General features: G+C 45.5%; 1 protein-coding gene across 1 annotated transcript in view; it reads right to left on the minus strand.

Moving 5' to 3' along the window:
* Nucleotides 1-258: 258 nt before the first annotated feature.
* Nucleotides 259-23,667, minus strand: part of GALNT9 (polypeptide N-acetylgalactosaminyltransferase 9) — a 220,569-nt gene continuing 197,160 nt past the window's right edge. Inside the window, exons 9-11 of the mRNA XM_061602477.1 lie at nucleotides 17,428-17,523; nucleotides 4,819-4,986; nucleotides 259-900 (exon numbers count right to left, since the gene is read on the minus strand). Coding sequence (XP_061458461.1) covers nucleotides 754-900; nucleotides 4,819-4,986; nucleotides 17,428-17,523 — 411 coding nt within the window. The 3' untranslated portion in view covers nucleotides 259-753. The remainder of the gene's footprint in view (nucleotides 901-4,818; nucleotides 4,987-17,427; nucleotides 17,524-23,667) is intronic.

Here is a 23,667-nt window from a genome sequence, read left to right on the forward strand (position 1 = left end):
TGCTGAAGAGATTGCATTTCCCAGTCTACTCGGATAGGAAGTACAGTAGAAAAGGCACACGGTTCTGTTCACCATAAGAGTTGTGCATTGGCCAGCAATGTAAAGCTAGCAAATCCTTCCACCCCAGGAGCTGTCTTTGCTGAGGCACGAGACTGATCTGTCCTGCAAACCCAAACCAAATATGGCTGCTCTCCTGTTTCCTCTGGGAGAGTGGACGCAAAGTCTGGATCAGTGGTCCATCTGGATCCTCTCCAGTTGAGTTCCAAAAGAACAGAAAGCTTGCACGAGTCTTTCTAGAGCACCCAAGGGTACGAATATAGGTTAGGCTTAGGACTTGCTGAGGTGGCTTGGGCTATGCCGTTTCAGAGCTATGTGACTGATCAGAGGAAAACTGTGAACCGAGAAAACGAGTACATCAAAGAGATGGTTTCTAGCCTAGTATTCTCTCTGACATGCTAATTTTCTATATGCAGGGCTTAAAAAAAAAAAGAAATGGAGGAGCATTCAGTCATGAAATGGAATAGTCCTGGCATAGGTGTATCACCTCTGTGGCCTTAGATGAGATGCCAATTTCCATCCTTCCTTTAAAGAAAGACAAAAGTGCCCAATTGTAATTCAAAACGCTGGTCATCTTCTCATTTGTTGAGCTGTCTTCTCGTCACAGTAGTCCTCTTTATAACCTGTATCTCTTGGAGAGTTGCTCACACACCGGTCAAAGGACTCCAGCAGAGAGAACATATTTCCAGACTGAAATCAATGCCGGCCGTGCTTGATCCAGTTTCTGATCATCCATTTTTGCCCTGAGCATCTTTGTACGACTAATCGGAGCCCAAAGTTGGCATCTTTGGACATTTCTACTTCTAGACACCGGCCAGTGTCTCGGCTGATGATTGGGCCATTCTGTAGGGATAGAAAACAAAGACTACTGAAATCTGATATGCGGTAGACTTTGGTGAACAAGCAAGCAAACAAAAAATATCAAATCATGATGATCAATGGCAAAGCACAAAAAGAGATTACAGGATCTGATCTACCCTTAAACGCATGGGGTACTGTATATACAGTATTATAATATATATATTACAAATACTGTAAATTGTAAGATTATAAATTAGTAAAATTATTCTAATGATAATTATATATTATTATTTATATATATTTATACAGTATACAGACTACAATATAATACAGTACAGTACGTACAGTACTGTACTGTAATCTAAACCTTTTTGGAAAATTGCCAGAACACAGAGAAGAGACGCTGAATACACTAATGCTGAATCACACCGCACCGACAATACTGTAGACAAAATGGCGCCCGACGCGCAGAGCTTGGAAATGTTCCTTGCTTCAACTACAACTCCCATCAGCCCAACTGTGGGAGGAACGTTTTCAAGCTCTGATGACACGTTCACAGCGTCGGGTGCCGTCAACTGCGTCTTTGCGGGAGGACGGGAAATCGCTGCAAAAACTAAACCAGCACCGCAAAAACGGGACAAGGTGTGAATTGAAAACAGCTGCATGAACAAAACGCCGTAAAGCGGAACGCCGTAAAGCAGGGCCCTGCTGTATATCAAAAGGGCTGCTCATAAAAAGGAGGGAGATTTAATCAGTTTTTAAGCTTGTCAATAATATCAGCTGTAGGGAAGGAAGAGCCCTGCCGGATGAGGCCAAAGGCTCATCTAGCCTGCATCCTGCTCTCACAGTGACCAACCAGAGGTCCCAGTGGGAAGTCTGCAAGAAGCTCCTGAGCACAAAAGCACTCTCCCCACCTGTGATTTCTAGCAACTGGCATTCAGAGGCATGCTACCTCCAAATGCGGAGGTAGTACACAACCATTATATTTATATTATTATTTATTTATTAAATGTATATACCGCCCGACTAGCAATAGCTCTCTGGGCGGTGAACATCAAAAATACAATAAAATTACACAATCTAATAGAACAAGTATATAAAAACTGTACAATATAAAATCAGATTACAACAATTTAAAATTAAATTAAATTACATTAAAATGCCTCAGAAAAGAGAAAGGTCTTAACTTGGCGCCGAAAAGATGGTAGTGTCGGCGCCAAGCGCACCTCCTCGGGGAGACTGTTCCACAGTTCGGGGGCCACCACTGAGAAGGCCCTAGATCTTGTCAGCACCCTCTGGGCCTCCCTATGAGTCGGGACCCGGAGGAGGGCCTTCGTAGTAGACCGTAGTGTACGGGCGGGTTCATATCGGGAGAGGCTAGCAGCCATCGATAGCCTTATCCTCCATGAATGCATCTAATCCCCTTAAGAACGTAAGAAGAGTCCTACTGGATCAGGGCCAAGGTGCTTCTAGTCCACCATCCTGTTCTCAGCTACCAAACAGATGCCCTGGGAAACCTGCAGGCAGCACCTGAGCGCAACAGCCCTCTCCCCATTTGTGATTTGCAGCAATTGGTGTTCGGCGGCATATCGCCTCCAACAGTGAAGACAGTACACAGCTGTCATGGCTAGTTGCCCTTGATAGCCTTCTCCTCCATGAATTTTGTCTGTCCGTTTTAAAGCTGCCCATCACTACAGCTACAGGTCCTGGATTCCCCTTTAAAATCAACAACAACCAACCCTTCTGGCCTGGCACTCTGAGCAGCACCGGGCAGCTGGAGCTTGCCATCTTTTTGATTTCCCAGAATGCTCCTCACCTGGCGTTGCTCTGGAGCACTGTGGGAAATTAAAAAGGGTGGCTAGATACTGCTTCCAAGTGTGGCGTGACATGGTGCCGCTGCAGCCAGGCAAGCGCACCAAAGGCCACTGACAGAGGAGGAGGAGGCGGCTCCCCAGAGGAGGCTTTGCCCAAGGCTGCCTCAAACCTGGAGACAGGATGTGTCCACCATGCAAATCAGGGGTGGCGAACCTCAGGCCCAGGAGCCAAATATTGCCCTCCAAGCCTCTCTATCTGGTCCTCAGGACTCCCTCTTTCCTCAGGCCATGTCCGTCACCAGCCTTGCTTTACTTGAGTGTTTCTGCCTGGCTGAAATGTGTCTTTGAACTCTGATTGTGCCTCTTACTGGCCTGGCTGGAGGATAGAGAGGGGTGTGTGAGCATGTGTAGGAACTAACCTACCGTGCACTTTGCATTTACTGCCCCGCCCACTTTTGCCTCTGGCCCTGCCCACCGCTATCATGTGGCCTTTGGAAGATTCCTCAGAAGGAAATGTGGCCTTCTGGCTGAAAAAGGTTCCCCGGCATTGGTTGTATGCCACTTTCCAAGGAAAAAATCTTCCCTAAGTGGTGTACAAGACAGATATCAAGCACGCAATAGACCTACGCCACAAAGATCTACAGCACAAAAATCTCAAAACATTGCTAAAAGCATGATATAAAATCAGGAGGGAAATTAGTTTGTGAAGGCTGCAGTATTTGTGTAAAGAAATGGATGTTTACTACTAAGTGTTTTTGAAACTGCTGCCCGATCGATGTATTCACATCATAAATATACCACAGGTTAAAAAGAAGATATATAACTATCTGGACACCATTATAAGAACTTGTGGGTGAGCAAGCTGTATTCAGTTTGAAACTCCACCCATCATCACATCACCTGTCCTTAACCCCCTGTTTTTTCTCCCCCGTTCCTCTTTTTGTCCTTTCAAATCAGTTTGCATGTCTGTTGTTAAATGTCACTAAATGTATGTGATTAGATGAATAGTGGCTGGTGCGTCTGGTGGGGCGGAAGGCACAGAGACCAACAGCAGGTGGAGCCAGAGCCAATCACAGGGAGAGACAACTCATTCTAGTTTTGTCCTCCCTGCTCAGTTCTACGAGGGCAACACAGAGACTAAGGCCACATTCACACTATGCATTCATTCCACTGTTATTCCACTTTAAAGCAGAGCTTGGAAAAGTTCCTTTTTTTGAACTACAACTCCCATCAGCCCCAGCCAGCATGGCCACTGGATTGGGCTGATGGGAGATGTAGTTCAAAAAAGGAACTTTTCCAAGCTCTGGTTAGGAGACCCCTGTTCTTCTCACAGGAATGTAGTTCCCCGAGTTCCCCGGGAAGAGGGACTAACTTAAACTACTCAGCTCTCAGCCCCCTTCACAAACGACACTTCTCAGGATTCTTTGGGGGAAGCCATGGCTGGTTAAAGTGGAGCAATAGTGGAATAAATGCACAGTGTGGATGTGGCCTAAGAAGGAGGAAGCTGGCAGCCGGGGCCACCGCCCTGGACTGGTTGTAAGTAAGAAGGCAGGCAGGTGGGGCCTGAGGGCAGGCTGAGGTTTGTGGGGCAGAGCCCCATCCGCCCATATAACCAGGATGAGACAGTGTTTGTGCGACAGATTATATCTCATGGATAAACATATATGGATACTTGATGGCGGGAGGGATCACAGGCTGTGCGTTTCTTAATGTTGCAGTTTGTGTCGGGGGGGCGTAACAGTAAAAAACAAAACTATTTGCACCTGTCCTGTAAGTTATTATTATCATTTTTGTCCCAATGGATTGCCCAGGGCAGTGGGGCATCTCTTGGCATATGGTGGCTTCATATCGTTCCCTCTGTTTCCGAGGCTGTGAGTGCCGATCCTTTGGCCGCCAAAATGGCACCGCCCATGGACAAGAGGAAAACCCAAGATTTGCAGAAGGACAAACAAACCTTTGAGGAGAAAACCCTGTGGGGAGACACCAAAAAACAGCCCAAACAGGACTGTGCATACACAGTGGAGGAACCGGGAACCTGGAGGAGGGGAGAGGGAAAGGAATACCTAGAATCCCAAGTACAAACTTGGCACACTCCAGCATTTGGTTGCAAGTTCCGTGTGTGTGTATGTACACCTGGCTACAATACCTGTGTGAAATCCCACAGCCTCTGTGCTGGCCTCAGCGTATCTTCACATTTCTTCAGAGTTGGGGTCCTCCCTTTCCCATCGTCTATGAGACATTTGGAGTCTGGCAGAAATGCCGTGGATCCCAGGGGGCCCAGTTGCAGAAGACCTTCGGAGCTGTAACGCACAAGCTGGAACCAAATTGACACAAAGAAGGCTGCAGTCAAGTATGCCATGACAAATTTCGAAAGGTCAAGCTCGTCCGGCGGCTGTGGCTCTTGGCCTTAGTACAAGGCTTTCTCCTACTCCTGGGCATGTTAAGTGGATAGAGAGAAGTTTTTCTCCCTCTCTCATAACACTAACTCAGGAGCATCCAATGAAGCTGAATGTTAAACTATGAAATTTGCTCCCACAGCAGGTCATGACGACCACCAACTTGGATAGCTGGAAAAGGGGATTGTGGCACATCTCTGCTATGGGTGGTATTCAGTGCTAATCCAACCCAGAGTAGACCCATTGAAGTTAATAGATATGACTCACTGAGGTTCAATGGGTCTAAACTGAGTAGATCTTAGCTGAATACAACTATTTACATTTAAAGCACCATGACACCACTTTGAACAGCCATGGCTTCCCCCAAAGAACCTTGGGAATGGCAGTTTGTAAATGTTGGAAGTGGGGCAAGAGCAACTCCTGTTTGTTCTTTTGTTTATGTTCCAGAAGGGAGATAGAGTTAGGGTCCTCCAGATGGATAGGCTTGATTACCTTTACCTGTGATGCTCTGACTGACTTCCTTCCGTCCTTAGACTGATACATCTTAAGGAAGCTTATCTGCTCCTCCTCCTTCTGCCCTTTCCTCTCTTCTCTTCTTCGACTGTCTGAGAGACAGGAGACACCTTTGTCTCTGCTCGCTCTCTCCTGAGCCATGAGGGCGACTCCCAAGCCTAGGCATTGCGCCTCCAACTTAGTTAGTTAGTTAGAACTAGGTATGCCTTTCTACCCCTCACTGGATCATCACCTTGTAGTGGTGAGTGGGCTTGCGTGTTCCAATGAACTCTGTGAGCGATGCCGTTGGGAGTCATGTACTCCCAGCAGGGTCACCCATGGCGGTAAGGTCAAGGGAGAGAAACCAGACAAAGAACGATCCAAGAAAGTCCTCAACAGCAGAACAGACGGAGGATAACAATGTGTATGTTACAACGGCTGTGAAGGCGGATGAAGGCTGCAGCAGATAAAGGACTTCCAATTGCCATGGTACCCATGCCATTGGATCAAAGCCTTTTTCTGTCAAGATTGTGTTGATCATGGTGCACCAATCTCCCCACATAAAACAAATTCACGCACAGGCGTCTTCCATAACAAAAGTCCCATGGCGATTGACAAATGGCGACGGGGGCAGGACTGTGAAATCCAGAAGCCCCTAGTCATGGTCTGGTACATCGGCAGTGGATACAGATTCAGACGGATCCATTGTTAAAGACTATATTTTGGAAGACAATCTTACTCGGTCACGAGTGATCGCCAAGAAATGCCTTTCTATCTACTATGTATTTCTATAAATAAGCTTTTTTTATTTTACCAAGTCTTAAGTCTCAGTGATCTCAATGCAGGCTAAAAGCCTGATTTCTTAGCTAAACGCACATACTGGCACACACGCATTTCAGACTGCTGTTATTCTTTGCTTAACAAATATACAGATTTACACAACAACAGTAAAAGGGTGCTAAGAGGTGTTGGGAGACATCCTATTCCCCTCACAGAGCTACAGTTCCCAGAGTTCATTGGGAAAGAGGGACTGATTGTTAAACTGAAGCTCTACGAGCTAGCAAAACCAGAATAAGACTGCAATCCGATGCATGCTCCGTTGGGCATAAGTCACAATGCCCTACCTAGGGCCTTGCTTCCAAGTAAGCATGCACAGGATTGCATTGCAAAGGATGCACAATAAGGAAAAGAAAGTATTTGCATCTTTTATACCACGGGTGGGCAACTTGCACACTGAAAGCTGGCTGTGAGAGGCAAGAAGGGAGAAAATGCGGGGGGTGGCAAAGAGGGAGAAAAGAGTTGGAAGAAAGAGAGAGGGTGGAGAACAGGGGTTCGCCATCCAGTGTTGGCTCTGGCCCTGCCTACCACTGGCTGCAGTCCTGCCCACTAGCAGAATGCGGTCTCCTGACACTTTACCCCTTAGGGAATGCAGCCCTTGATGGAGAAATGGTTAGGAGGCTGCCTCATGCCAAGTCAGAGCATCGGTCCATATAGCTCAGTATTGTCTACTGACTGGCAGCACCTCTCCAGGGTTTCAGACACGGGACATTCCCAGCTCTGCCTGCAGATGCTGGGGCTTGGATCTGGGACCTTCTGCATGCACAGCAGATGCTCTGCCCCTGAGCCATGGCCCTTCTTCACCCACTGTTCTCCAAAGATCCAACCTTTCCTTGGAGCAGGCTTTGGAATGCTGCATTTATTTTAGCATGGAATGAAAAACAGCCCTGCCTATAATTAAGCAAAGGTCCCATAAATGCCATCTGTTACTTCAGGGGTCTTCAAAAAGAACAGGGAAAAGTATTGAAGAAAAGTGAGGGGGGGTGTTGATGCATGCATACATATATTATATATATATAAGTCATAAGCAGTAATGGCGTAACACAACCAGCCCATAATATGCTAATCTTTTCTGTAGGAGCCAAATGCCCTGTGGAATTTGCTCCGTGTTCTCCTTTTTTTAAAATGGCTCGATTGCGTATCGGAAGCTGTTCTTAATAAAAAAGCCATCTGCGGAGCAAATGCAAGGCTCTGGGAGGCAGGAAAAGTGAACGTGCTGTGGGGGGATGCAAGGGTTTTTTGTTTGTTGAAAAGTAGTTTGCAGTGGGAGTCTTACCGGGGGGGGGCAGGGGCATGAAAGCAAGTAAGAAGGTGTGGAGATGGAACTCCTCATCAGAATGTTTACGAATAAAAGATCTATATGATCTGAAGAGAAACCAGAGTATGGTTGTTCAGAGCCTGGAAGGATGAACACCAACTGTCTACTAGGGAATGGCCTTCTCGAAACATATTAGCACCAACAGCAAAGGGGGGGACCACGTGAGTACACTCCCAATTTAAACAAATGTAGCAACTTTTACTACTCCTGTCCCTACTTTTATCAGCTTTTGAAAGCCCAGGGTTTTATCCAGCAACATTGGATTGAAACCCAGTGTTCTACAAATGTTTTAAACATGTTTTACTGTATGTTCATATTGCCATTGGCTAAAAACAATAACAATAAAGATTCAGATTCAAAGATTCCGATACTAGGCAATGGCCGGAAGGAATGTACTGCACTGGTTACATTTGAACATCAGTTTCATGTAGATACCTACGTGGACATCTGGAGGTTGTACTGGCGGTGATTGTATCCTTAATGTGAGCTGATGGTATTTTATTGTTATTTTATTATTGCAGCAGCTTTCCTTTTCTTTCTTTCTAAACGTATCCTTTTCCTTCTTTCCTCTTTTTGTTAAGTTTGCAAATAAAAAACTAATAATAATGAAAAGAACGCTTATGAATGTCTCTCTTAGGTTTGGAGTTCTGGATTGCCTAGTCTTGTGGGACTGAAGTATGAGGAAAGCTCCTACTCTTCTTTTCAGGAACATAGGAAGAATCCAGCTCAGTATAACCTACACTGACGGGTAGAGGCTCCCCAGGGTTTCAGATAAGGGGTGTAATGTGAGTAGGAACTCAAGTGAATTAGAAGTAGTTGTATGGGGAATCAGTTGGGGGTGGGACCAGTAGGAAAACGAAAGCAGAGCTCTTGGTTATGCTGCAACAGACTGTTAAGTAAAGTTTGTTCCTTCTAACGAGTATTTGGGATTCATTTCAACTCTTGCAAATATTACAAGGGGTCTCCCTCAGCCCTACTTGGAGATGCAGGGACAGTAGCTGGGACTTTCGGCATGCAAGGCAGATTCTCTGTACCACTGTGCTATAGACTTCCCTTTTGGAAAAAAAAATGTATACAACACTATGCATGCACAGTTGCCACTGAAAATTTCCACTCTGATTTTTTTTCCAGCCATGAGCGGGGGGAAAAGGCAAATATTTGAAAATGATTAAAGGGGAGACAAAATGTCAGTGAAATTCTTATGTGTGGGGTGCAGGATTTTGTTACATTTAACTTTAATCCCTTGAGAAACCCATGATGACCTTGGTTGGGCTGTTCTGCAAGCATCAGAAGTTGGGGGGGTGTCCAATCTGCTCCTGAGAAATGGTCATTTTTTTTAAAAAAAAGTATAGTTTTACATCTAAAGAAATCAGAGCAGAAAGTTTTTTTTTTTGCAAAAGAACTTCCCATAAAAACACAATCCGCCAGCACACCTATCTCAAGCACTTGGTAGCCAGCCGCCCCATCTTCCTGCACTTCAATTAAAGCCCAGGAGAAGGTATCTTGAGGTAAATGCCTGCATGGGACTTTTTCAGATCAGGAAGCATGGTCAGCTGGGGATTCTCTGGCCTTCCATGTATTGTTGGGCTCCATCAGACCCAGAAATGGGGGAGGAATTCAGTGCAGTTCACATGTAAAGCCGAATCCATCTAATTCATAGTTTGCAAAACAATGTAAGATCTGAAACACAGCCATCCTTTGACATCTGCACGTATTTGAATTTTGTGATGCAGTTCTCTAACCAAATAAATAGCGGGAAATGGCATTTAACTGGATATTTCATTGAAAATAACATACAAAAATGCATCATAGGATAAATTGCTTGCAAAAAATGTGTACACTAGTCAAAATTGCATACAAAAATGTATTTATTAGGAGAAATTTGCACTGAAATGCAGCCGAATGTAAGAATGGGGAAAAAATGAGAAGCAGGAATTGACAGGTCATCACTAGACCCAACCAGCATGGTGAATGGTCAGGGATTATGGGAATTGTAGTTCACTAGCACCTGGAGGGCCACAGGTTCACCATCTTTGATCAAGCAGGCGAATGTTGCTCCTCTGAGAGCTACGTTGGACATGCAGCAGAGATGTTTCCCCCTCTAGGGTCACCTAATATTCTCCATTTTTTAATATTTTATTATATTGTGATGTCACGTTCAGCAAGAAATGGTGAGTTGCCACGAAGAGGTGACATTTAAAAAAATCTCAGCGGAATGTTTTGCTGATAGCAACGGCTGGGATCACTCATATGTAGCTGAGTTAATTAACAATTACAAAGCTGGAAAACTTCTGTCATCTCACCACAGTTTGCAAAATTAGTTTGGTGTGAGGGCTGCAGCAGCACCAACCTCCCTGATCGATGTTCAGGCAGAGAGTGTGAAAAGGGTTGACAGCCAGCAGCAGATGATACTCAGCAGATATACATTCTTCTAGCACAGATACCGTCCTGTCTGGCACTGAACCAACTTCCCCATGCCAGTCTGAAGCTGGTTTCAAAGCACTAAGAGAACTTCCACATGCCTGCTTTCAATTGACGTGTGGCTGGTCGTGCTCTGTACTTGTTAAGGCTGGCCCATGGGCAGCAGAGTGCAGTGAACCAGCAGCCATGGGGCAAAACTAATAATCAGGACAAAAGGACAGGCCAGGAGGTAAGACTGAGCAAAAAGTCAGAACTGATGAAGAACAATCAAGGATACAGGACCGCATTGGAGCTCAGGAAGACCTGTTTGTTCAAGCAAGGCTCAACTGGAACAGGAAACCTTCTCATATGCCTTCCTGTCTGGGATGATCCAATGGCCAGCCTGGGTGGGTGGACTCAGTGCAGGACCTGACAGAACTCCACTGAGAAGCTGCCACCTGCAGTGCAATGGCTCACCACACTAGGCAGCTGTCTACAGATCCCAGCACCTCCTGTGGGTGTTGGCCACTATTGTGAGACTTACATAGCACCCTCTGACTCAGCTGACAGTCCCATTTCAACTGCCTCAATAAACTGGGTGTTTGGGCTTACATGCATATATTTCATTGTCTTTCATTTCTGGCATGGAGGCCAGGGAAGGGGAAAAGAAGAAGCGATGCAAATCAAAACCCACAAGGTCTTTCTTTGGAAGACACAGAGGAAGGAAGGAAAGATGGCTTGATGAGGATGATTCTGGCTGCCAATCGGCAAAGTTGATGTGTTAATTCATAAAGCCTTCAACAACTGGACCCAAAATAGCTTAAGACCTGCCTGATCCCTTATGCTCTGCCTCAGTCATTGAGATTTTTGGTCAGGGCAGTTTTGGTAGTCTCAGCCCCCACCTCCCTGAAGCTTGGCTAGCCTTTAGCAGGGACTGAGCCTTAAGCGTGGCAGGTCCTGCCCTGTCGAACTCCCTGCCAGTAGACGTTTGGCAGTAGATACCCCTGCTTTTAGATCCAAGACAGATGCCAACTGGGATAAAGATTTTAGAAGGCTTGTTGAAAGAAGAACGTCTTTAGCAGACACCAAAAAGACAACAGAGAAGGCACCTGCCTGATATGCAGTGGGAGGGAGTTCCAAAGGGTAGGTGCCACCACACTGAAGGCCCAGTTCTGACATTGTGCAGATGGACCTCCTGATAGGATGGTATCTCTGGAAGCCTCTCCTGCAGAATGCAGTGATTGGTTGGGTATGTAGGAGATGAGATGGTCATTTAGGTATCCTGGTCCCAAACTGTATAATTGTGTCCATTAATTCAATGGGTCTGCGCTGAGTAGGACTTGCATTGGACACAACCCTTTGTTCCTTTTACTGAAGGATGGCGATGGGCTGTTTTGTTTGGCCACAGGAAAATGGTGGAAGTAACTGAAAGCTAGGTGAGCTTGTGTCAACATCTTGCTAAATAGGACTCTACATGAAAGCCTCATTTGAATCTAATTAAGCGACTCTATTCTCTATTCCTCCCCTGCCCCTGGATTTATCGAGGCTAAATTTGCTGCAAAGTGTCAAAGTAGTACCTCATCATGAGCCTATCCAAGATAGATGTTTTGACAGTAACAACAGAGTCTCCAGTTGCTTCAGCCAGGAAAATTAAAAACGGACATATATATATATATATTTGCCAATCTCGCCTTCAATGTTAATGTTCAAGCCGGCACCCCCAGTCCAAACAAATAACACGTACAGCGAAACATCAGGTAATTGTTTGGTGGGTGAGAAGGTCAGAATTATTTATGCATGAATGCACGAGTGATGATTCATTAATGCAGTTCCAATTTGGATGGCACATCAGAAAGTGCTAAAATGGCATTGCGGGAGGAGGGTTATGTGGGGAGGGGATCCATCTGGGATTTAAATGATATCTGACTTTCATTAAAAAATAAGGAAGAGCAATAGACATGCAATCAGAAGAGATTTTCTTTTAAAACCTCAAGGCACATGGAATAAAATAATAATAATAATTGAATAGCTAGGGTAAAATACAGAGCAATATTACAGGAGGGACAAAAATGAAATAAAATATTCAAAATTCATGCCTAGAAATATAAATATGGGCTGAAATCCCTATGGATTCTGATAGGATTAAAGTTGTGGATTTAACACTAAGCCAAAGTTTAAGGGATGGGACGAGATTGTGAATAAAAATCTGAATTGCACAGGGTACAGAAGAAGAGTGAAGGATCGACATCATTGCAGCTGGTGGAATATGGGCAGAGGTGAACACATAGCATTAGGAAGATCTTTGTCCTTGTAGGCCAATCAGTCTAGCTTCCTGTTCAGTGCAGGAAATCCAGAGCTAGAGCATCCCCAATGGGTGGCTCTCCAGCCCCTGCTTGAAGACCTCCAGCGACGGAGACTCCACAACCCCTTTAGGTCATTGCTGCCATTCGTCAAACTCCTCTTACCATCAAGAAGCTTCTCCAGATGTTCATCTGAAACCTACCCTCCTGTAACTTAAGATCATTAGAGGTAGTCTAACAGCCTTAGCCCTCAGTTGTGACCATTGACTGAGAATGGATACTGAATTGGGTGACTCACAAACGTTCAGTCCCAGTGGATCCGTACCTAGGCCAGGGATGGTGATCCCTTGGGTTGTCCAGATGTTGTTGGATTACAACTCCCATCAGCCACAGCCAACATGGACAATCCTCAAGGATGATGGGAGATGTAGTGCAACAAGATCTAGAGAGCCGTCGGTCCCTCATTCCTGACCTAGACAGAATCAAAAGCGATAAGGGAAGGATCTCTTGACTCTTTTTTGGTTCTTTGAGCAAAGTAAACAGGTTGACTCAGATCAAAGCCTTTGCCCTCTGCTAGGAGATAGCCCTTCAGGAATGTGAAGAATGCTACCTAGGACTGTGCAAAGGCCCTCATCAACCAACATCTCTGTCAGACCCCTCTTCTCAACAAAGATGGGGATGAAGAACACAGGAATATACAGGAGGAGAGCAGGGAATATCAGGTGACTTTTGGATCAGGATGGCAGTGGTACGTAGAGTTCAAATAACAAAGTGGCCCATGAGCTTCTTAATTGCTCCCTCCGTCCTTTCCTAACCTTTAAAAATGATGCCGCAGCACGGCTGAGCACTTGCCAGCAGTGTGGCTCCTTCACAATTTGGAAACAGGCCGCAAATACGCCGAAGAAGATGATCCGAGACGGTGTTGCATCATTCCCAAGGCGCCACATGGGGAATAAAGCAGGTGACCGCCAGTTCTATCCTGCCCACAGAGGTAAGTCAGGACAGCCTGCTGGTTCACCTACCCACTTCTCCTCATGATAATCCTGTAAGGTAGGTCAAACCAAGGGAAGCAGGCGGAGCAGCGTCCAATTTACCCTAATGGTCCAGCTTCATTGGCTAACTTCGCTCCATCACCTGGCAACCCCAATAAGACAATTTCTTATTGGCATAGCTCCATCTTCAGCTGTGCTCCTTGGTCGTGCTGGAGTGTGAGGAAGTTGGGCAGCTGACAGCAGTCTGAGGTTGGTGAGGCACTGCCCCATTCATCCAAGTGGACCACAGTGCTGGTACCATTACTTCAGTACCCTTTGGCTTCTCTTCCTCTCAGTGCTTCATGATTATTCCCTCATCCCATTAAATGGAGCTGGCTTGTGTCCAACTAAGTTCTACACTGAGTAGACCCATTGAAATCAATGGACCTAAGTTAGTCATGCCCATTATCTTCAATGGGTCTACTCTGAGTAGGACTAGCATTGAATACCACCCAATGTGTTTTACATTCTATTTTTTTTTTTTTAAAAAGAGACTCCGTGAACGCATTTTCACTGCGAGTTGAAAGTACAGGGTTACTTTGTGTGTGTGTGTGTGTGTGAAAATTGTTGGCAGAGGAAAAGCTGAAATGTTTTGACTGCACTTGGAAATGGCACTACTACATATCCTATTAGCATTTCCTTTGCACAAAAAATGTGTCACACAGTTCTGTTGCTTTTTCTTGAAAAGACACCCTCCCGGCTCACACACAAATCCATTTAAAGTATCAAATGGATTTTAAAAACTGAAGAGAGGAACTGGGAGCAAGTGCAGTGGAATTAATATAGTGCAGGATTTAGAGCTGGAACACTGGGGTTCAAATCCCTGCTGAGCTCTGAGGCCCAGTCTCAAAAAGGGTTAGTATTGAGGATCAGCATGGCTGGGCATCTGCTGAGGACCCACACTCCAGTGGGGTGCCCAGTGACAAAAGTTCCCTGGACCTCCTGCAGTGAGGAGGTAGACTCAGTGAGGGAGGGAGACGGAGGGAGTGACCACAGAGGGTGTCTTGCCCAAGGGCCCTGCAAAGCCAGTGGCCAATAGCAGTCTCCAGCTGATGCAGCATCATGTTGGGACTAGTGAGGTTTACCTCCCCCCTCCCCGACACACACAGATTCCAGTTTTGCACTCTGTACCTGCAAACTTTACTTTCATTTTGTTCTGGCTGAAAGTTCTCATTTGAGAACGTTTTGGTCCAGTTCTATGGATGCCAATTTGGTGTTGCTAAAGTTGGATTTCTTTGGCGAATCTCAAAGTGCAGAGGAGAAGTCTTCAGTTACAGGGGGAAGTGTCAGACGCATCAAAATTCTTCATCCCTGCCCCCATACCTAACATCTGGAGAGCAGCGTTCCATTCCATGCAATGATGCCTTCTGCCTGTTCTGGGCTAGTTCATAGAATCATAGAATAGTAGAGTGGGAGGGGGTCTCTAAGGCCATCAAGTCCAACCCCCTGCCCAATGCAGGAATCCAGCTTTAAGCATCCTCAGCAGGTAGATGTCCAGCTGCCTCTTGAATGTCTCCAGGGTTGGAGAGTCCATCAGCTCCCTAGGGAATTGGTTCCATTGTTGTACTGCTCTAACGGTTAGGAAGTTTTTTTCTGATGTTCAGTTGACATCAGCAGTAGGGATGGACACATCTGTCCATTTCAGTTTCTTCCAATTTCTCATTTCCCAAATTTTACATTCCTTTCAGCAGCAATTTGCAATTTTGTTTTTTAAATCCTAACGAAAACTCATCAGCATTTTAGTGCCCCCCCAGTGTTACTGAACTACAACTCCCACCATCCCTGGCCATTGGTCATGCTTGTGAGGAACTGATGGAGCTATAGTTCCGCAACATCTGGAGGTCCAAAAATTCCCTACACCTGTTTTAGTGCTAATTTCTCCTAATAAGCACATTTTTGCATGCTGTTTTTGATTAATAATGCACATTTTTTGCAAGCAATTCCCCCTAATGTAATGCATTTTCGGTATTATTTTCATGAATATATGCATTTTATTATTTCCCCTAATGCATGCATTGTTTGGTTGGGGAACTGAATTGCAAAACTTGAAAATGTACACATTTCAGTTTATGCATTGGTTTGAGAAGTGCAAATTAGGAAGGTTCACCTTTAAATGTGAATTGAATATATGTTTTCCTCCAGGCCTATCCCCAAAGTGGAGATGCTCAAAGCTCTCCCCCATATCTCTTCCATTAGACTCTCCTGACTTTAATTACCTACCCCCTATGATAGGGCAAATTGCATGCTGAGGAACTGAACAAACACAAGTGGGAATTCTATAAGGATCCTGTATTCCAGCCTTTCCCAACCTTTGGGTCCCCAGATGTTGCTGGACTACAACTCCCATAAGCCCCAGCCTGTATGGCCAATGGTCAGGAATTATGGGAACTGTAATCCAGCAACATCTGGGAACCCAAAGGTTGGGAAAGGCTGCTGTATTCATTCTTTGCATTCTTTGTTTATTTAAGGCATTTATCTACTGCTTTTCAGGCAGACCTCACAACGTGGTTTACATCTATTGATTTATTAAAATATTTATATACCGCTTTTTTTAAAAAAATATCAAAGTGGTTTACAAAGTATGTAAACACAGAATAAAACAACAGACAATTTTAAAATCAGAAAGCAATTAACTATGGAAGAAAGTTACTGTCTCAATTGCCTGCATAAACCTGGTGTCAAAAAAGTTTTCAGCAGGTGTTTAAAAATCATAACAGAAAGTGCCTGTTGAAACTCTGTTGGCATTCCACAGGACTGGGTTGCTGACCCTCAAGGCTCCATTGCTTGTTCTTGTCAGATGAGCCTTGCCAACGTGGGGGATGACCAATGATGTTCCGGCAGATGATCTCAGTGACTGAGCTGGGATATAAGGGTTCAGGTGATCCCTTAGGTACACTGGACCTAAGTTGTTCAGGGCTTTGTAAATTAATGACCTTGAAAACTGGTATTAGTTAGGGGAAGGGCCAAAGTTCAGTGGTAGAACATCTGCTTTGCATGCAGAAGGTGCCAGGTTCAATCCCTGGCATCTCCAGGTAGGGCTGGGAAGTTCCCCTGACTGAAACCCTGTGGAGCCACTACCAGTAAGTGCAGACAGTACTGAGCTAGATGGACCAATAGCCTGACTCAGTCAGTACAGGCATACCCGCTTAACCTTGCTTCACTTAAGGTCGCCTCGCTATAAGGTACATGCTCCACATGCCTGTATTTCTCCAGAAACGCAGCGCAGCAGCAGAGGCTTTAGCGGGTGGGGGTTGATATAAACGCAATCGCGCCACCGCAAATCAGCTGGGAGGCGCAATCGCGATCAGCTGGGAGGCGCGGCAGCACAGCAGCAGAGGCTTTAGCACATGGGGTGGAAATAGAAGCAATCGCGCCACCGCAAATCAGCTGGGAGGCGCGATCGCGATCAGCTGGGAGGCGCAATCGCGATCAGCTGGGAGGCGCAATCGCGATCAGCTGGGAGGCGCGGCAGCACAGCAGCAGAGGCTTTAGCTCATGGGGTGGAAATAGAAGCGATCGCGCCACCACAAATCAGCTGGGAGGCGATCGCGATCAGCTGAAAGGCGCGGCAGCGCAGCAGCAGAGGCTTTAGTGAAAGGCTTTGAGGCTCCGCATGAAGGAGAGGTAAAAAAAAGTTTTAAAAGGTAGTGCTTCAGTTTAAGGACATTTTCGGTTTACGTACTCACTCTGGTCTCATTGAGTACGTTAATGGAAGGTATTACTGTATAAGGCAGCTTCCTATGTACCTTCCTAAGCAAGACCTGCAGCAAAATGTTGCAGTGTGCTGTACTCTTGTTCAAGGTGCTAGCTGTGCCCTCTTCCAGGGCATTCCATTCCACCCCAGCCCCCCAGGTTTCAAAGGTTAGTTGTGTTTATGTTTGCATTCTGGTTTGAGAAGGGCAAATTAGGTAGCTTCTCATTCAAACTGAACAAAGTCAAATTTATTAGTGAAGAAATAGAACAACATACGATCTCATCTACCTGGGAGGACATTCCATGGCACGGGTAGAGAATGGCTTTGTCGTCCTCTTCTGCACCCTGGTCCAGACAGTAGCCACTGGCTTTGCTGTTGCGTACCTGAAATCAAAATCAGGGGTGGGGAACAGAAAGATTTAGCCAAGATTGTAATGCTATGATGGATCTCTTGTATCAGGTGTGGGGAATCTCTCCCCCGCCCTCGTTGTTACTGAACTCCAACTCTAATCCAGTGGAAGCTGGTGGCTCCATGTCAGTGGGGAGTGGAATCCACTCCGGGTTTTAGTCTGAACTGTCAAGGAGCTTCCCAGGTGCTTAACCTATTTTGGAATTAAGTTTCAACTCCTTGGACAGTCCCTTGAATGTTCAGAGTAAAGCCCGGAGCAGATTCCATTGCCCCACAAACATGGAGCCACAGCCGCCACTGCTCTCATCATCCCTGGCCATTGGCCATGCTTTCTGGGACTGATGGGAGGTGTAGTTCAGCATCATTTGGAGGCCCAAAGGTTCCCCACTCCTACTTGCTATTATCCTAGCTCTGGGATGGAGAACCTGTGGCCCTCCAGATGTTGATTGACTCCAGCTCCCAGTAGCCGTCGCTAGCATCAGATGATGGGAGTTGTAACTTAACAACATCTGGAGGGCATCACGGTGGCTATCCCCAGCCTAGAGAAATCCTCTAACCCAAAGCCCTGGTAGGGGGTTTCCTGGTTTTAGCACCAGCAGCTCCTAACTGACTTACAGGTTTCCACAGATACTCTGCTGTGATTTGCAGTCTCCGCAAAAAAGCTTGCAGTATCTTCAGAACCAGAGATTCAGGCAGGGCCGAGAAATGCTGGGGATTGAACGTGGGACCTTCTGATGTAAGACAGATACTGTACCACTGAGCTGCAGCTCTTCCCTGTTTTGGAGCAACTCTAAACCTGGTCATTTTTTTGCAATGACCAAACAAAATAGGATGAGAACCATCAGGGAGTTTCTTTGAAGGAAGAAAAACACAGTCATTCACTCTTCCTGACACCCCATTAATCCTTCTTTTGCGTATCTGTTAGGGGCTGGATAGCCAGCTTTTTCTTCTGCGAAGGCAGACACATATTATCCTTGCAGGCAGCATTTTTTTTATATATTAAAAAACAGACTGACAACTTAGAGCAGACGTTTATTTGCAGAGTATGACATGAAAGATGATGAAGTACTAATATGCGCCGTAAACAGCATGGTCCAAATACCGCTCTGAGTAACACTGATGAGAAATCTGAATCCCATCTATTGGGTACAATCCATCATAACTCTCTGAGTGTTGCCTAAAGGTAAGTGTGCATAACTCTACAGAGGAGCATAAGGATGCAAGAAGAGCCTTGCTGGAATGAACCAAAGGTCCATGAAGTCCAACATCCTGCTTGTCATAGTGGCCGACCACATGCTCTGCTTGTGAGCCTCCCAGAAGACCACAGCCTTTGATGTAGTGATGGCCACCAACTTGGAAGGCTTTAAAAGAGGGTTAGACACACTCATGGAGGGCTATATCAATGGCTATTGGCCACTTTTGGCCATGGCTGCCTGCTATGCTTCCACACACAGCACTGAGTCCAGAAGGACCCTCACACTACAAACCTGGTCCTTCAAGGAAAGTGCAACCCCATCCAGTATTAGCTGACTGCCTCTTGGCAGATCAATAGATTTCCCCACCTACAGGACCTCTGTCTTGTCCCAATTATGTTCCAGGTAGTTTGCCCTCATCATTGGTGTCTGGTGCTCATTGGAATAGATAGGGAGGAAATTAGAGATCCCAACAGTAAGTGGAGCCAACATCAATGACAGGCAGAGCCAACTCATTCTAGTTTTGTACCTGTCCTCCTCACTGTTGAATTCTACAAGGGCAACACTGAGACCAAGGAAGAGGAAGCTGACAGGCAGGGCCACCCCTTGGACTGGTGGGGGATGGCTGAAGGTAGAGCGAGGTTGGCGGGGTTGCGCTTCATTTACCCAATGGGCCAGCCTCCACTGCCCTCATCCACACCGTAACTGCCTCCAGACTCAGCCCTCTCTACAAGTAGCAGATAGAAAATTGTCCTGAGAAAAGGTGTTTCTCTCCACTCTCTCCACTTCATGCCTAATTTAAACTTCTGTCATAGGGGTGAGTGTCCTTTTTTAGCCCTGAGGGCCATATTTTCTCATGGGAAACCTTGTGGGGGCCACACACCAGTGGTGGGCAGGGTGAGATGTCAAAGTGGATGAAACAATGGATGTGACTCTTGCCTGTGTACAGTAGGCTTCATTCAAGCTATGCAAAAGTCAGTGGTTTCTATACATACGTACATACCTCTGTTTTCCTCCCAGGCAAGCAAGAGGCGTTAGTGCAGCGCAAGAACACACCCTATCCAGGCGAAAAACATTCAAGAAGGGGGTGGGCAATAAAAACAATAACAATAATATTTCCGCACTTTCCAAAACAATGTGAGAACCAAAAATGCAGCCGTCCTTCAAAATTCACAATTACCTGAATTTTGTGATGCAGTGCTCTAACAAAGCAGTGTTTACAAAAATGCATAATTAGGGGGAAATGTATATAAAAATGAATATATTAGTGAAAATGACATACAAAAATGCTTTGTATTAGAAGACATTGCTTGCACAAACGTGTACATGAGTCAAAACGGCATATAAAATGTGTTTATTAGGAGAAATTTGCAATTCATGAGGTTTTTTTTAAAAAAAATACAAATTGCTACAGAAATGTGGAGAACTGCTTTTAAGATTAGAAAAAATGAGGAAGTGAGATACCTGAAACTGACAGATACTTCCATCCCTAATTTTGAGAGAACTTTTTGCTGCTTTTAGGCTACGGTTTAGACCAGCAATGGGGAACCTTAACCAGCCTCCTTCTCCAGCCCTCAGGCTGTCCTCTCCCTAGGCCCTGATGTCCCTCAGTGGTCGTGGTTCCTGGGCTGCTTGTGCCTGGCTGAATTCCTTGAATTGTGACAATGCCTCTTACTTGCCTGGTTGATGGGATGCATGCATGGAAACCTCTGGATTCTGCATGGCTTGAATGAAGCATCTCGTGCAAAGGCAAGAGTCGCATCTGTTGCTGTGCCACTTTTCACCACTAGCTATGCCCACCCCTGGTATGGGAGCCCCGGAAGGTTGTCCACTAGTGTGGAAAAGTTCCCTAGCCTTGTTTTAGCCATGTTTATTGTAAATGTATGTATGTATGTATGTATGTACAGTAGGGCCCTGCTAATACGGCAGGGTTAGGGACCAGGCCCCCGCCGTAAAGCGGAACCCATTGACTATAATGGGCCGCGTCACATAAAAATGATGCAAAAATGTTGCAAAACACCGTAAAAGAGCAAAATCGGCTTTAAAATGGGGAATTTCCCCAAATTGAAAGCCGCCGCATGAGCGGAACGCCGCAAAATGGAACGCCGGTAAGCTGGGCCCTACTGTATGTATGTATGTATGTATGTATGTATGTATGTGTGTGTGTGTGTGTGTGTGTGTGTGTGTGTGTGTGTGTGTGTGTGTGTGTGTGTGTGTGTGTGTGTGTGTGTGTGTGTGTGTATGTATGTGTGTATGTGTGTATGTATGTAAATGTATGAATGTATGAATGAATGTATATATAATAAGCCATCCTGGGAAGTACATAAGAACGTAAGAAGAGCTCTGCTGGACAAAACCCATCCAGTCCAGCCTCCTGTTCTCCCAGTGGCTAACCAGAGGCCCGCAGGAAGCCTGCAAGCAAGACCTGATTGCAAGAACACTCTTCCTTCCTGTAGTTTCCAGCAACTGGTATTCCAAAGTATATTGCCTCCAGCTGTAGAGGCAGGGCATAGCCATCATGGTTGGTAGCCATTGCTAGTCTTATCCTCCATAAATATGCTTAATCCTTTTTTAAAAACCAGTAAAACCATCACTGCCTTCTGTGGGAGTGAATTCAATAGTTCAGTCACGTGCACTGCATGATTGGAGAAGTCCTTTCTTTTGTCTTGAATCAAGTGTTTGAAGGGTGGGGTAAAAAGATCTTAAATAAATAAGTAATAAGTAACCCCATGTGGGTGAGCATCCTTGAAGTTTCACATCCCTCTCTGCTCTGAACAACAATATCAATACCGTCTGACAGCAGGGCATGCTGTGAGGCCACCCAACACCCATTCCCAAGCTGCTGCCAATTAAAGCATGCCAACTGTTAAGTGGCAGCGAAGTCAGTTTACTACAAACATGCTATCCGGGTATAAGGCAATGATAGCGATTTTACGACTCCTCATTAAAAAGAATGTGACTTTGGTTGATAGAAAATATATTTTTACAACCCTTTCAATTTTTTTTCTGTCTACTTCAACATATCTAGTTGCTCCAGCCTCTGGAGTCTCCTCCTGGAGACAACGAAGGCTCATTTTTCATCAGAAAAAAATAACAAAGGGACGGGAAATGTATTCATCATTTCCTCCAAAGTCGCACTTTCAGGAGACCACCTGTGATAAAGTCCAGACCAATACATCTCTGATTCAAACCTTAAATCTCCCATAAGCTCATGAGATGGCCATAAGCAAGCAGTTTTAGACACTGGGCTCCTCAGGTGGTTTACTGTGTGTTTGGTGTTACTCACATCTCCTTTAAATTTGTGTGGTTCTCATGGTGTACTGGCAAACAGAAGCTATCATGCAGTTTTCCCCCTGCAGTTCCATACTAACCCAATCCACTGATAATACGGAAAGGGAAGACAGAAAAACTTCACTCCCTTTCTTGTAGTGCTTGCAGACACATTGCTCTAACGCATTTAGGTGGGTGTGTCAATTGCTCCCCTCTCTACGCCCACTCCCTCCTCCTCCCTTCGTTTATTTTATTTCCTGTATGCTGACAAGCAGCTTCCGGTTGCTCTCCTCCATTCTGTTGGCCTTTTTTTATGTTGCTGCAAAGGGGGGGCTTTATTTTCTTTTCCCCCTAACTTGTGCACAACACTGCTCAAACAGAGATTTGTATTTCAGCTGAATCCTACCAGGGAAAACACAGATATTTGCACTTCTGTGTTTTATTTTAAGGAACCTACTGTGGCTGGTAGAATAGATGGAGCATGCTTAGTCACCTAGCACCCAGAGGGAGTGGAAATGTATAATTAGAGGGCAGGGCCACAAGGAAAAAGTGAGATTAATACTCTGCAGAGGAATGCCTGCTGGTGTGAATGGGAAAAAGCAATTGGCAGCTAACACTGAGCAAGAACTGTGCACGATGCAAATGAAAAGCGAAGGTAGAAGAAGAGTATTTCCTATGAAGAAATGCTCCTATGTAGATGAGCCAACTGCCTTGCCACTCCATTCTTTTGCAGGATGGAATTTGTAATAGCCTCCTACCTGGCAGGGTTGTTGTAAGGATAATTTATTTTAAGCCTCCTTAGTCCACTTTTCCATTGATAAAGGCTCCCAGAGGGGCTTAGACAAGATCAATGAGGAACATAGGAAATTGCCTTATACCAAGTCAGACCATTGGTCCATCCAATTCTGTACTGGTCGATCTCTGTATTAGTCTGTATTGGTCTCTGGTCTATCTGTGTTGGTCTATCTCTATTTATATTGGTCTATCTGTATTGGTCTATATCTATTGGCCTATCTCTATTGGTCTCTGGTCTATACCATGTCTATATTGATCTGCAGTCTGTCTTATGTCAAGTCAGACCATTGGTCCATCCATCTCTGAATTGTCTACGGTGACTGGCAATGCCTCTCCAGGATTTCAGGCAGAGAATCTCTCCGAGCCTTACCTGGAGATACCATGGGATCTTCTGCACACAAAGCAGATGTTCTGCCACTGAGCTATGGCCCCAAACATAGACTGCTTAGAAAGCTGCCTTATACCAAGTCAGACCACTTATCCATCCAGCTCAGTATTGTCTGCAGTGACTCGCAGCAGCTCTTTCAAAGGTTTCAGATGGGGGCCTCTCCCAGCCTTACCTGAAGATGCCAGAGATTGAAAATGGCACCTTCTCCATGCAAAGCAGGTGCTCTAAAACTGAGCCACAGCCCTTCCCCAGGGGAACAAAGAAGACCGACACTACCCCTACCCCTATCTGTGGAATCTAGAACATAGCGCGAAGGGGGGGGAGGGTTGTATCCTTAGTGCTGGTTCTGCTCAGGGTAGATCCATTTACGAGTAGATCAGTCTAAATGAATGAACCCGTTAGTCATGTTAATTATTTTCAATGGGTCTACTCTGAGTAGGACCAGCACTGGATGCAGCCCAACATATATTATG

Source organism: Rhineura floridana, chromosome 19 (genome assembly GCF_030035675.1).
Source record: "Rhineura floridana isolate rRhiFlo1 chromosome 19, rRhiFlo1.hap2, whole genome shotgun sequence".
Classification (NCBI taxonomy): Eukaryota; Metazoa; Chordata; class Lepidosauria; order Squamata; family Rhineuridae; genus Rhineura; species Rhineura floridana.